At 50.6% G+C, this 14,288-nt stretch overlaps 1 protein-coding gene across 1 annotated transcript in view; it reads right to left on the bottom strand.

Moving 5' to 3' along the window:
• The window catches only part of LOC122382862 (protein unc-80 homolog), a 64,358-nt gene that overhangs the window by 43,768 nt on the left and 6,302 nt on the right, over positions 1-14,288 (bottom strand). Inside the window, exons 3-7 of the mRNA XM_043368725.1 lie at positions 10,393-10,419; positions 8,962-8,982; positions 6,859-7,004; positions 6,287-6,452; positions 363-594 (exon numbers count right to left, since the gene is read on the bottom strand). Of these exons, the coding sequence (XP_043224660.1) occupies positions 363-594; positions 6,287-6,452; positions 6,859-7,004; positions 8,962-8,982; positions 10,393-10,419 (592 nt within the window). The remainder of the gene's footprint in view (positions 1-362; positions 595-6,286; positions 6,453-6,858; positions 7,005-8,961; positions 8,983-10,392; positions 10,420-14,288) is intronic.

Raw genomic sequence — 14,288 nt, 5'->3', positions numbered from 1 at the left:
ATCAGCGCCCTATGATACGACTATCCCCCCCCCCCCCCGGCGCCACCTCACACAACTATCCTCCCCATCAGCGCCCTATCACAACTATCCTCCTCTTCGGCACCCCTCACACAACCATCCTCCCGGCTCCGGCGCCCCTCACACAACTACCCTCTCCTCCGGCCCATCTCTCACAGTTCTATCCTCCCCTCTGCCGCCTCCTCACACAACTATCCCCTCCGGCGCCTCCTCACACAACAATCCTCCCCTCCGGGACCTTCTCTCATAACTATCCCCCTCCGGCGCCTCCTCACACAACTATCCTCCCCTCCGACGCCTCCTCGCACAACTATCCCCCTCCGGCGCCTCCTCTGGGCACCCACCTTGTTTGCCGCCGCCCATAAACACATCGCCGAACTGCTGGGCGGCGCGGCGGCCGCGGCGTGGCGGCGCTACGGCCGGCCGTGGTCGAGCCGTGGCCGTGAAGCACGCCACCTCCGGGTGCCGGTACTCCCAGAGCGCCGACCAAATCTTCAGGCCGTTCTCCAGCCGGAAGTTGGTGAAATCAGACTCCTTCAGCGAGTGCATCAGTGGTGTGAACAGGTAGATGAACGCCTGCGGAATGCGGTGCGCTTGTTACGTTTTTTATCTTTACACCGTCTCAGACGATAAAGATCTGCGACACTGCTCGGCGGACAGTGAGACGAAAGTTATAAGTTAGCCCACCGTGGAAGCTTGACGACCGTGGAATGAAACCAAGCTGCTTTAGTGCTTTATATGGGCTCTGACAATGAGGACGATTGTTTTCAGATGCATAAAGCGAATTATACGGCTCGCTCGGTGTACCATCGTTGCGTCTTATCTCGCTGAATAATTGGGATGAGGCGGTGTTGAACGGTGAGACACCGGAAAATGGTATGACAATTTGGCATGATATTTTCAGACTTCTGTTCCATGAGTAGGTAAATCATCTACTTGTAACAATTGGAGTACGCGATAGGTCAACGATACCATAAGTTATGTAAATGCCCTTCAGATGAAATGTGCTTGTGCATTTAATCAGCGTGTAACATCAGTTCTAAAATCACAGAAATGAGTGAACAATTAAAGCCGAGCTCAAACTAATTATCAGTGTTCAGCCTCAATAGAGTACTATGAACGATGGGCTTTCCATACCGAATCTGGTTGACATATGAATGGTGACCCCGTTCGCGCCCCTCCATCGTGCCGCGAGTGCTCGGCCGTGTTCACTGGGCAGACACGGTGCGGGTCCGGCCGCCAGGTCATGTCAGCCCTGTGAATTTGGCCCGAATGCGCCAGCCCTGTGTTCCGGTGTTCGGGCGAGTCAGTCCTGTGTTGACTGTTGGGTGTATTATAGCCCACTCGGCCCTGGTTAGCCGCTCGGCCCAGTCAGCCCTATGTCGCCGTGTGTAGCCAGCTCAGCCCTGTGTAGCCGCTCGTCCCAGCCAACCCTGTGCCGCTGTGCGTAGTCGGCTCAGCCCTGCGTCTCTGTGTGTAGCCACTCGACCTAGAGTAGCCGCTCGTCCCAGTCAGCCCTGTGTCGCTGTGTGTTAGTCGGCTAAGCCCTGTGAGTTGAGTGTACTGTGTAGCCGACTCAACCCTGTGTGGCCGACCGACCCAGTGTATAGCTAGTTGGGTGAGTCAGCCTGTGTCGCTGTGTGCAGTCGCCTCAGCGCTGTGTGGCCGGCCGACCCGCGGCAGCTGTTGGAGCTCCACAGGCCGACCGGCCGGCCAGCTCAGCCCGGTCGATAGCCAGTGTTGGCTCAGCACATCCGCCGCTCTCTCGGCACTTATATCCGGTGACGTCAGTGTCCCCGCAGAGACGGAGGACGAATAGGACGGGACCGGACACGGAAAGGACGGGACGGGACACGGACGGGACTGGGACAGGACGGACACGGACAGGACGGGATTAGGACGGGACACGGACAGGACGTGACTGGGACGGGACAGGACGGGACACGGACAGGACGGGACGGGACACGGACAGAACGGTACTGGGACGGAACGGGACACGGACAGGAAGGGGACGGACAGGGCATGGCAGGACGGATGGACGGGACGGGTCGCAGGGCGAAGGACGGAGGACGATGGACGGAGACGGGACGCGGACACGGACAAGACGGGACGGGACGGACAGAACGGGACACGGACAGGGCGGGATTGGGAGTTGGGACACGGACGGGACTGTGACAGGACGGGACTGGGACAGGACGGGACTGGGACAGGACGGGACTGGGACAGGACGGGACTGGGACAGGACGGGACTGGGACAGGACGGGACTGGGACACGGACAGGACGGGACTGGGACAGGACGGGACTGGGACAGGACGGGACTGGGACAGGACGGGACTGGGACAGGACGGGACTGGGACAGGACGGGACTGGGACAGGACGGGACTGGGACAGGACGGGACGGGACACGGACAGAACGGGACACGGACAGGAAGGGGACGGACAGGGCATGGCAGGACGGATGGACGGGACGGGTCGCAGCGCGTAGGACGGAGGACGATGGACGGAGACGGGACACGGACACGGACAGGACGGGATACCGACACGACGGGACACGGACAGGACGGGATACCGACACGACAGGACACGGACAGGATGGGATACCGACACGACAGGACACGGACAGGACGGGACGGGATTTAAAAGGAGAATGGGTGGATGCGGAGTCGCGGACATACCCTCGCATGTGTAGGGGGGGGGGGTCGGATGGACCCCCCCATGGTTTTTCGCGAATAACTCGCGTAAAAAGCGGCCGATCGCGACGAAACTTTCAGTACCCTCGCATTGATCAATTTTACACCTACCCTGAAAATTTCATGACCCTGACCCTAATGACCTTTGACCTGTGACCTCTTTTCCGAGACCATGTTTGGCCGGAATCGCGATTTCGCGTATGTCGGCTCGCACTAGCCGCGCGTTTGCAAGCTTTTCGTGGTTTCAAACGTTCAAACATGTGATTTGATGTTACTCCCGTGTGTGTCAAGGTCACCTGAAGGTCAGGTCAGGTCATTGACCTTTGGTGACCTCGGGTGACCTCGGGTCACTTTTTTGAGTTTTACATGTTTCTAGGCTAGTTTTTGGAGCTGAATTCGAATTTAGCAACCATTTGAACATTTACGAAGTAGTTTTGGTGACTTCGTAACATGTTACGAAGCTGTCAGAGGCGGTTGACACGTACTACGAATACCCGTCACGACGCCTACTGGTTGACCTGACCTGACCTGACCCGACCTGGTATAAATGCTTCAAGACATCATCTGTGATCAAAACTAACACGATATTCGTGATCAGCACCCCGAAAAACCCCTTAGCAGCCACACTTTACGACTTTCTAACAGATCCCGATTTTCCAGACTTTGGGTCATTGACCTGACCTGGAAGGTCAACCAATGACCTAGGACCTTAAAATTGGGTATCATCGGCTTCCTCTCGTCACGGGCAACACGCTCGTTTTTTCCGCGAAGCTCTAGCTCGATCAGGGGCCAAACGGCAAGGGGGGGTCCAACCGACCCCCCCCCCCCCTACACATTAGAAGCTGGAAAACGCCGCACACATGCGAGGGTTAAAGGAAGGGTGCCACCTTTTGGACACAACGCAGTTTTTACAAGATTAGCCTCACATGAACCTAAAAACCGGCTTCACTTACCTATGCTCGAGACGGTCAGCATTGAATCCGCACGTGAAGTTATCATTTGCGAGTTTTGCTGCCAGCATTCGGGCAGGCAAAAATCTTCAGCACTATTTCCTCGTCGTGTTAAGGGTATTTTATAAAACATGAAATCAGCAAAGGTATGTATAAAAGTTATACTTTTGAAGCATGTTTTATCATTTTGAAAGGGTATATTTTTTTCTTTATGGTATACACTTAAGTTTTAAAATTTTAATTGGGAAGTTTTTCTAGTAAGTTGCATGAAGGGTGAAGGGTTCCATAGATCTCTTAAGCATTGTAAAGGAAAAACCTTTGCTCGACTTATTTACTCGACTTATAATATGGCCAACAGTTACCTACTTGGTTACCTACAACTTAGTTCAAATCATGTTATCTTCTTCCTTTTTATTTGTTCATCTTTTTGTCTCAGTTGCGCCATCAATGCAAATGGCAGAATGATATGTTGCCATGACAACAGGATATGCCAGCCGTCCTAGCTGCCACATCAAACGACCTTGAGTTGTAGTGGTGATATAAACAACGATCTTTTTTTTGGCCAATGTATTAAATGCAATGTTTCGGTTTTTTGTATATTGTGGACGCGCTAACCACGTCTAAAAATTCAAATAAGTAAAATAGATTCATAGAACAAAAATTTCGGAAGGTGGCACCCTTCCTTTAAACACAGCAAGCTTATACTTGTATGAATTGTCATTGATGTAACATGTTCAGCATTTTCTTACGTGGCTGAATTTGAACGGACATCAATTGGATCAACTCATAAATTGGAAGCATGCGAAGGCGCGTGACGATCTCAATGGAAGAAATTTTCCTGATGACAGCCATTCCATCATCGATTTCATTTCGTCAGAAAGGCCGACCTCATATAAGCATCAGCGATCTATTCGAGAAATATTTTAATGAATAAATTTCACCGTGTTCTTGAGGGTTACAGCACTCGGCGTATCCACTTTGCATCAACCGTTCTCGAGGCTGCAGATTTATGAGATATTCGGCTGAGTCGAAAGGCTTTGAATGGCCATCGAACGAGGCCACGCTCAAATCTGGCCACCCCGGTGGCCGCTCAATACTGTGTTCCGGGGGCTGCTCGAGACGGCGCCGGGCCGGCCGAGCGGCCGAGCGGAGCGGGCCCAGCCTCAGCCGAGCTGGACCAAATTGGACCGGCCGGTCGAACGGGCCGTGCTCCACTGAATAGCACCCGGACGAACCGAGCCGACGCGTGCTCGACGAGCGGGCCGCTGAATGGAAAATATGGATTTAGTGTGTGATACATTTGGTAGGTACCTAAATACCTAAATCTCGAAGCTTAACATTGGCGAAGGAAAAACATTACATACACGTAAAATGATGATGGAATTGCGTTATGATATGCAAATTAATTCACAACATTATTATACAATTGAAGCTACTTTGATGCCATCTTATAACTCTAACCACGCTCAGCACATTTTTTGGAGACGGATAGTTAACCTCTGACTCACTGCCTCCATTATCTCTGCTTCCACGGGCAGAACATCATCAATAATGGCAGCCTTTCAGCGCACTGAATAGCTGGCTCCACCAAACTGCCAAACACGCAGCCACTCTGAACGTCCGAGTCGGGCTTCAGGGCCCGCGAAATTAACAGCGGTGGCCCGCCCTCCTGCCAAACAGTGACCAGCCTCCGCGGCTAACCGGCGGCCCGCCCACTTCGACTGATGTCCAGCGAAGCCGATCAATTACGACATCCATTGTTAACCGCGCACGGCCCGCTGAAGGGATTGCTCCGAGCGGGGACCTGTTGCAGGCCTATCGTCGACCCCCGTTATGGGACGGCTCCCTCCGCACGGTCACGCGATGATGATCACGTCACTCGCCGTGACGCTGAGCGGCTTAACGTGACGTGACGTGGAGTGGCGTGACGCGACACGGAAGTCGGTGTCGTGACACGCCGAGTGTCGGCCGTGTCAGGGTGGTCGGGGAGGAGGCTCGGACCGTGGCCGGCTCTCTTGGGACTCGGTTCCTGGACTCATGCTGGTGCCGCTGGATCAGTGGCCTGAGCCGCCGACACGTGACGACCAGCGGTGAATCGGACCAGCCGCACGCACGCACACCCGACCATCGCAGGTCTTTGTCCGATGGAACATTTAATCCACGAGGTCTTTGGTATGTGAAACCGAGTGTGCTTTATTCTTCACTGAAACCCGGATCTTGAAGGCTTCAATATTCTTTTTGAGCATTCAATCAATAGCTCACAGAATGGGATCGGTGATCGCATGCAGCATATTATACCTACATCAAATGCAAATTTAGGCTCACATATTGAGCAATATCGCTCAGAACATCCTAAGCGGTCCAGTTATTCCGCCTCGGGCCTGAATACAGAATGAGGCGATTCTGCTCTCAGTTTCCCCGGGCTCAGCTGTTCCGTGCTCGGTGTCCCATCTCTCTATTTATGAAAATACCATGAATAATGGGTGTATGTGAGGCTATTTCGTTCGCAGTCTCCCCGGGCTCAGTCGTTCGGCGCTCAGTGTCTCATATCTTCCTGTGACTACCTACTATACCATTAATGATGGGGTGTATCTCTTTGCGCTGAGAGGAGAGCTATGGACACTAACCTGTATGCTGGTGATGGGAAAGAGGTAGTGGAACGGCGAGCTGTTGATGATGCCCTGCTCGAGATCGGCGTCTCGACACTCCTCGGCGGCGTCCAGCAGGATCCAGTGCAGTGTGTAGAGTAGCTTCGTGTCCACGGCGCCCAGGCCTTGCAGGTTCGACTCGCGTCTGAGGATAGAAACACAGTCTCAAAGGGCGCCCAGGCCCTGCAGGCTCACTCGCGCCTGTGGGGAAGCAGCACAGTCTCAGAGGGCTCCCAGCACCTGCCTTCTCAGGAGTTTTATCGACAGATTTTGGCTTCTGGGTGTGGCAGAAGGTGACCGTTGCTTGACTGAAAGGGAGAAAGGACCGAATTCGATCACTTACACGTACTCAAGAGTACACAGTGAGTACACATTTATTGCACTTTGCGCCACAATAAAGATGAGTCTGAGCCTCCTGATCCTAACTCGGACGGACAATCAGACCACGGTCCGACAATGCCGCTCACCGGGCGCCACAATAAAGATGAGTATGAGCCTCCTGATCCTAACTCGGACGGACAATCAGACCACGGTCCGACAATGCCGCTCACCGGTTGTGCAGCAGGCTGGCGGCGCAGTGGACCACGTAGGGGAAGGCCGTCTGGATGAGACGCCAGCGCGAGATGGACTTGATGGCGTCGGTCAGACTCGGCGACAGGCCGAACAGAATGTTCTGCACCAGGACCTTCTCCAGACACTGAGACAGTCCGAGGCAGTCAGTCAGGACTCGTCCCAGAAGGCGGGACTTTGAACGGCTACAAAAGAATAACGGCAAGGAATGTGCCTACGATGGCTATTTATACTTCTGAGGGGCTGAGGACCACCTAAGTCGGTTCGAGATGTGTTCCAACTAAGCCTCATAACATTCACTACAAGTTTTACTGGTCACAAATAGCAGCGAATATGACCCACTCGGATATGCATGCGCGTCGCTAGCTCTGCCGGGCTCCAGCTTTTACTGGCGGACATCATCTCGGACAGGGCTTCCGGGCGAGTCTGTGCCAATCCTCGCGGCGCCGATACCGGGGAGCAGCTCCTGAATAAATCATCACCGGTCGTCGGCGCCGGCGATACCCACAGTCCCCCTCCCCCTTTCTCTCGCCGTCCCACGTCGGCCCTTCGGTGGAGCGCAATGGGTGGCTGGGAATTCCCGTACCCGGGCTCTCTGCGTCTGGTCTATTGTGTCGGTGATTTCATCCTGGCTCTGCGCTCGGTCATCCCGGTGGGGCGGGGAGTGGACCGACGCCGGGGAGGGGCGGGGCGACCGGTTGGCGGTCGATCCCGGCGCCATCAGTCACATCTGGTGCCGTTTTCGCGCCACTTACCACCGCCCCTCGGGTGCGCCGGGAGGGGAGGCGGGGGCGGGGGGAGTCAGTGGAGCCGGGCGGCCGGCGCGGCGGTCGGCCAGCGGCCATTTCTATGTCCATCCGCCGGTATGGTGGCAGTGGCACAGTGGCGGTCCCGGAGGATGACCGCTGCCGAGTCGCTGTGCCCCGTGGGAGATCGGCAGATGAGCCGACACCACACGACATTTCCCGACACCGCCCGACATGGCTGTATCAGTCATACAGCAAGACTGTAATCGACATCGCCTGACCGACAGGGGCCGACGTGACGCGACCGTCTGCTCGCTTTGATGTCGGAATGACGATTGGTATCCTTGTGTGATGGTTAGGATATGCATAATTGGTGGATTAGAAGCTTAACATTGTACATTCTGCTGCAAAGCCGTTGAATGATTTATGACCGATATAGAAATAACCAAATGCATAAAAATTATAGCATACATATTGAATATAATATATACCCAACTACAGTTTTGGACAACTTCGTCAAAGAAGGTGCTTATTGAACACTTTGACTTTTCACACTTGCTTTTACTCATGTTAGGTATATGAGCTCATGAATGCCTCGTGTTTATCTGAATAGAATCGAATCAGCGACTTCATAGCGAAAAAATTAATAGGCATCCGTATTTACGAACAGCGCCAGACAACATTGAAGTGAGAGCGAATCTCTCTGGACTGGCACGATAAGGACCTCAGACCTAGTGGCCATCAGCACATATCGATACTTTTTTCGAGGCATGAATAAAATGCCAAATATTCACGATACAAAAAAGCATTACAATAGCATGCAGTTGTGCATGGGGAAGAGCACCGTTTAACTTTGCTTCACGTAATTACACAAAGGTTAGTTGACACCACGTAACTCACAATCAAGCGTTGAATCTTGCATAGGCGTAGGAACAGGGGGCGGGGGCTATTGCCCCCACTTTTCAGCCATTTAAAAAAAAAAATCTTTATTTAAATACAAAATTAAGAGCAGGAAAACCTTCAGCAAGATGTGATTAGCACAAAACTGCAAAGAATTTCCTCATAGGGGTATTTGGAATCTCACAAAGTGACATTGAAGTTTCGCTGCACCCCCCCCCCCCCCACACACACACACATTTTTCGTGAGGTTCCTACGCCCATGGAATCTTGGTTAAATTGATAAGTGCTTAGAGAATGATGAACGAAGGAGCATACACAATGAGTGCAAAATTAAAGAGCGAAGCAGCACAACAGCAGCTAAGGAAGCCTTACAAACATATAGTAAGTCATCCCGCCACTGGGCGCGGACGGAGCTGATTAATTATCGCCAATTCTCACCTTGCTGGCTTCCTTCATCTCCTGGGCAGCGTGACGCGTTGATGAAGAGGGGAGGGTGGGAGGAAGAGACCGGGGCGCGTCAGTAATATACAGCCCGTATAGGTCAGTCTGCCTCCGTGCAGCGCCGCAGAGCACGGAGCGGGTCTCCCCTTTGGTCCCACCCTGGCCTCAGCTAATGGTGGCGGCTGGTCTCGTTAGCGCAGAGGGTGCTGAGATGTAAGTGTAACTGAATTAGTGTAAAAGAAGTAATGGGTGAAACCATGTAGGAGACTCTAGTGTGTATGTAGGCATGTATGTATGCATAATACGAGTAAATGTATTTATGCATGTCGGGATGTAGCTGATTAAACATGTATGCTTACATATACATTATACGTGCATTGGATAACTTCGTGATGGTTGTGTTTGTTTGTGTGTATGGTATGCGCTATGGTTGCATGTGTCAATGCTTGTTTTGATGTTTTTGCGTCGAGACAAGTTAATGGCTAGGCGTATCATTCGGATAGCTGTCAATGAATATGTTCACTTTAGTCATGTTGCCGCTTGTCAGGCGATGGGACAGGGGCGATTCAGGACCACATATCAGAATCCATAGCATCAGTACGGACGCTCGGAAAAAAGTTCATACCACAGATAAAATATAGAAGGCCCCAAACCCTGACTAGAACCACACATTCAGTAAACTGAAAGATGGACTATTTCTTTTTTAATAACATTCCTAAACACTGTACACAATATTTTAGAGAGACTGGATATGAATACTGAACAGTTACGAAATAGGCCCCTTTCTTCCCCTCTCCTCATGCACTGATGTCACCAGAAAGAGACAAAGTCCCGGCCGGCGGTCAAAGTGGGCACATGCTCTGCTGAGGCGGGCTCCACCACCGGCCCTCATTCCAACAGACTACCGGAGCCGCTGTCCCCTGCTGGTATACACCTCACACGTGCTGCACTAAACCGAGAGACTACGTCAGGAGACTAGGAGACTAAGTACCAAGTCAACGAGGGCGCACAGTCGGGAAAATAAACGGCAATGGTAGGGCGATGTATGAATGTCACTCGTATGTACGTCAAATGCAGGCCTTGTTAATGTATAAAGCTCAAGTCAACATGTTACACGAAATAAAAACAATAAAGAAATCGCTAAGCAGATGGAAAAGGATTTATAGAAAACAATCACATCTGCCTAACTAAATAATGTTTTCTTAGGAGCATAGCCAAGCGAGATCGTTTCTAAGGGCATTTCACAGCTATACCTCTACTACCGTCACTTGGATGGGGTGAGATTTGACAGGGCTGACCCCAGAAATGAAAGATAGATTCTACTCGACCAGAACGAACCACACAAGCTTGCATTCCACAACGTGCCTCGACGAAATTTGTACCCACCACCACGACAAAACATTGAACCATGACATTGGGGTGACTTACATGGTGACTTGGTGCTCTTTGACAATACTGAAAATAGTTTTCAAACATTATTCGAACATCAAGCTGCTATGTTTGACCCAATTTCCTCATTTACTGCAGTTCATTATACACCCTTCTCGTGATATGTAGCTAGAAACACATGTATATGGCTATAGGTATGTTTTAGGTGCCTATATTATATTGCTGAATAAGTTGAATAAGTAGAATGAGTTCATTGCTGAATAAATTTGCAATTCATAAAAGTATTTCGATAGAAGAGGACAAAGAACACAGGCATTTAAGCAGTTTTTTAATTTCAACGAAGGCCTGAACGGATACAGACACCTGTCCTTCCCAGCTCCGCTCTCCGGAAGAAGAAGTGCATCTATACTTGATCGATATAGGCACTGACGGACCCGGGAGTCCTGCCGGTGCCTTTGGGACACTACATAGATCCAGCCTATGATCCAACGCTCTGAGCTGCAGTCAGGTTGGTGGCCTGTACTCGCCTCGGGACAGCCCCAGCTCGCGTGGCAGACGGCGGCCGTTTGCTGGCAGTAATCGGCTGTAACCCGGCCGTCGGCCGGCTGGCGCCCCACGTAAATAGTCGCCCGCCGGAACTGTTTATCGCATTCGGCGCACCCGACGGTGGCGACTGTCTGAGAGAGCCCGCCCGGACGGAACTCTCCCGGCTATATGGCGCCCGCACAGCCCATTGTTAGGAGAAGTCCCATAGGATACTCTGTGGTAGGGACGCGCCGGTCGTCATTGGTCAGCTGTCGGGCTATGACGCCCGCCACGGGCGACCCCTCTGACTGAGCCCATCTGACGGACCCATCTGACCAGCCCCACGGACCTCTGACCGGCCGGCATCTCGTCCGGCGGCAGGACTAAAGCCGGGTTCACACCGGTTTTCCGGTCCGGAAAAATTCCGTCTGCCGGGCCGGCACCAAAATATTGAAATTGTCGCTAGATGTGAAAAAAGTCGCTAGAACCGGAAAACCGGAAAGTCTAGCCAGAAATGTAATCTGGTACATACGATAATATAGGTACCAAGCAATCTCGCGAATTATTTTAAAATCGAACATACTTGTGTGACGGCTTTACAAGTCCCTGATGCAGTTCCATCCAACCGTAAATCATCCATCCTTCACTGGTAGGTATATTAGCAACATTAATACAATTTAACATTTACAGCATGCGGGCTAGGTATCGACAAAAAGACACTGATTTATTTCAATCGTGCTTTGGCTATTGTTCGTTTAAAAACACTTGTGAACAAAGAGGAATTGAGGGCTGGGCAAGGCGCATTAGAGACGGCGAGCTTGATATTACGCTTGCTGATGTAGATGGCTGGGTCTCAAAATCGGTCATCTGACTGTCACTGAACTCTACCGCCATAACCCGCGCCCCGCTGGGGGTCCTAAATTTCCACGCCTTGCTGGGGGGTGTTTAACACTCCCCTTCTAACTCGGCTCCTGGGCCACGTAGCGATACGGGGAAGGCGGCGTTCGAAAGTGTCAAAAATAATGACAAAAGTAATACGGTCAATTTTTTGGTCAAATCAAAGGTCAGGTCACCAGAGGTCATGGAAAACCGAACTTCACCGATTTTCAGGTCGAATGTCGACGATTTACAACAAGCCAATGCATAACTTGGCATCGATTTTCTCCCATTGACTTATAATGGGGAGGTCACAAAATTGACCTGACCTTAGGTCACCGATATCAAAATTCCGAGATAGTTATTTATTTAAATTGTGTACATATTGTTGCCCTTATCAATCGCTGAGAGTTTCAAAGAGGTCAGTCGCTCGATGTAGCTATGGAAGACGTTGAAACTTTGTATGAGGTGAGGTCACTTGAAGTGACCTGGTGACCTGACCTTAAGTGACCTTGGTCTACAATTTTTATAACATATGCAGAAAAGATGCATGATAAGGTGTCCCAAAAACAGCCGCCGTTTTTGAGATATTCACGAAAAACCACAGGGAGTGTTCAAATACCCCCACCCCCACCCCCACCCCAGCAGGGCGCGGGATAATATCATTGGCAATTGGCATTCAGTACCATCGCATTTCCTGAATCTTCTAATTGCGATTGAATGGCAAAACTGCCTCCACTCTCCCGAGCTGCTATGTGCTTGTGTAGGAGGGCATCGAGGGCAGAGAAGTGTTGTCAGCGCGTCTTGTAGAATGTAGATTTCAGAATCTGCTCGGCTGGCTCCACTTCGTAGACGACGGAAGTTAGCAATACGTACATTGTGCTACCTGTCCTGCGGCCGGCTCCAGCGCTTGCTAGCCTCTTCTGCAGATACTGGCTCCGCTTCTTCTACAACCAGCGCGTCTGCAATATGTTGTTCCACAAATTCGTCTCGTTCACCGCTTCCTTATAATATTTATCTTTTTCATTATAAAGTCATGGATATTTTCCAACCAATGAAATTAATTTATAATTTGAAAAGGCCATGAGTCATGTGAAATACAAAAACAGAAGTGTAGCTATCACTCCGTTTGAGATGCAAATGTTTTGAAATAAAAATGAAACGCCGTCAAATTTACGCTTGAATTTTATATTCTCGTGAAAAATCGCGAGACTATTGGGGCACCGTTGGTTAAATTGGGCCTGTAGCGCTGAAACATAACATTATTTCCCTCGTGCCTTAATTTCATATCACAAACGGTGGCTATCCGGTAATGCCGGGTTCACACCGGATTCCGGACCGGCAAAATTCCGTCTGCCGGGCCGGAAAAATGGCCAATTCCGTGCCGGAAAATTGAAAACTGGTGTGAACCGGCAAATCTGGCAACTTCTTTTGACCGGTCCGGCAGGCCGGAGAGCCAGATTTTCCGGTCCGGCAAAAAGTTGAAATCATCTCAACTTTTGCCTTGCCGGATAGCCACCGTTTGTGATATGAAATTAAGGCACGAGGGAAATAATGTTATGTTTCAGCGCTACAGGACCAATTTAACCAACGGTGCCCTAATAGTCTCGCAATTTTTCACGAGAATATAAAATTCAAGCGTAAATTTGACGGCGTTTCTTTTTTATTTCAAAACATTTGCAATTGCATCTCAAACGGAGTGATAGCTACATTTCTGTTTTTGTATTTCACATGACTCATGGCCTTTTCAAATTATAAATTAATTTCATTGGTTGGAAAATATCCATGACTTTATAATAAAAAAGATAAATGTTATAAGGAAGCGGTGAAAAGGGCGAATTTGTGGAACAACATTGCGGACGCGCTGGTTGTAGAAGGAGCGGAGCCAGTATCTGCAGAAGAGATTATCAAGCGCTGGAGCCGGCCGCAGGACAGGTAGCACAATGTACCTACGTATTGCTAACTTCCGTCGTCTACGAAGTGGAGCTACGTGGCCCAGGAGCCGAGTTAAAAGGGGGATGTTAAACACCCTCACCAGCAAGGCGTGGAAATTTAGGATCCCCAGTGGGGCGCGGGTTATGGCAGTAGAGTTCAGTGACGGTCAGATGACCGATTTTGAGACCCAGCCATCTACATCAGCAAGCGTAATATCAAGCTCGCCGTCTCTAATGCGCCCTGCCCAGCCCTCAATTCCTCTTTGTTCGCAAGTGTTTTTAAACCAACAACAGCCAAAGCGCGATTGAAATTTATTTGTGTCTCTTTGTCGATACCCAGCCCGCATGCTGTAAATGTTAAATTGTATTAATCTTGCTAATATACCTACCAGTGAAGTATGGATGATTTTCGGTTGGGTGGAACTGCATCAGGGACTTATAAAGCCGTCACACAAGTATGTTCGATTTCAAAATAATTCGCGAGATTGCTTGGTACCACTTATCGTAGGGGAGAGTGGGGAAAGATGCCCAGGGTTTTACTTTGTCATATATTATTCGAAAATGACGATAGGAAAGCAAAAACTTGGAGTTTCAACAGAA

Source organism: Amphibalanus amphitrite, unplaced genomic scaffold, assembly GCF_019059575.1.
Source record: "Amphibalanus amphitrite isolate SeventyFive unplaced genomic scaffold, NRLGWU_Aamphi_draft 000148F_arrow, whole genome shotgun sequence".
Taxonomy (NCBI): domain Eukaryota; kingdom Metazoa; phylum Arthropoda; class Thecostraca; order Balanomorpha; family Balanidae; genus Amphibalanus; species Amphibalanus amphitrite.
This window is presented reverse-complemented; position numbering and strand designations above follow the sequence as displayed.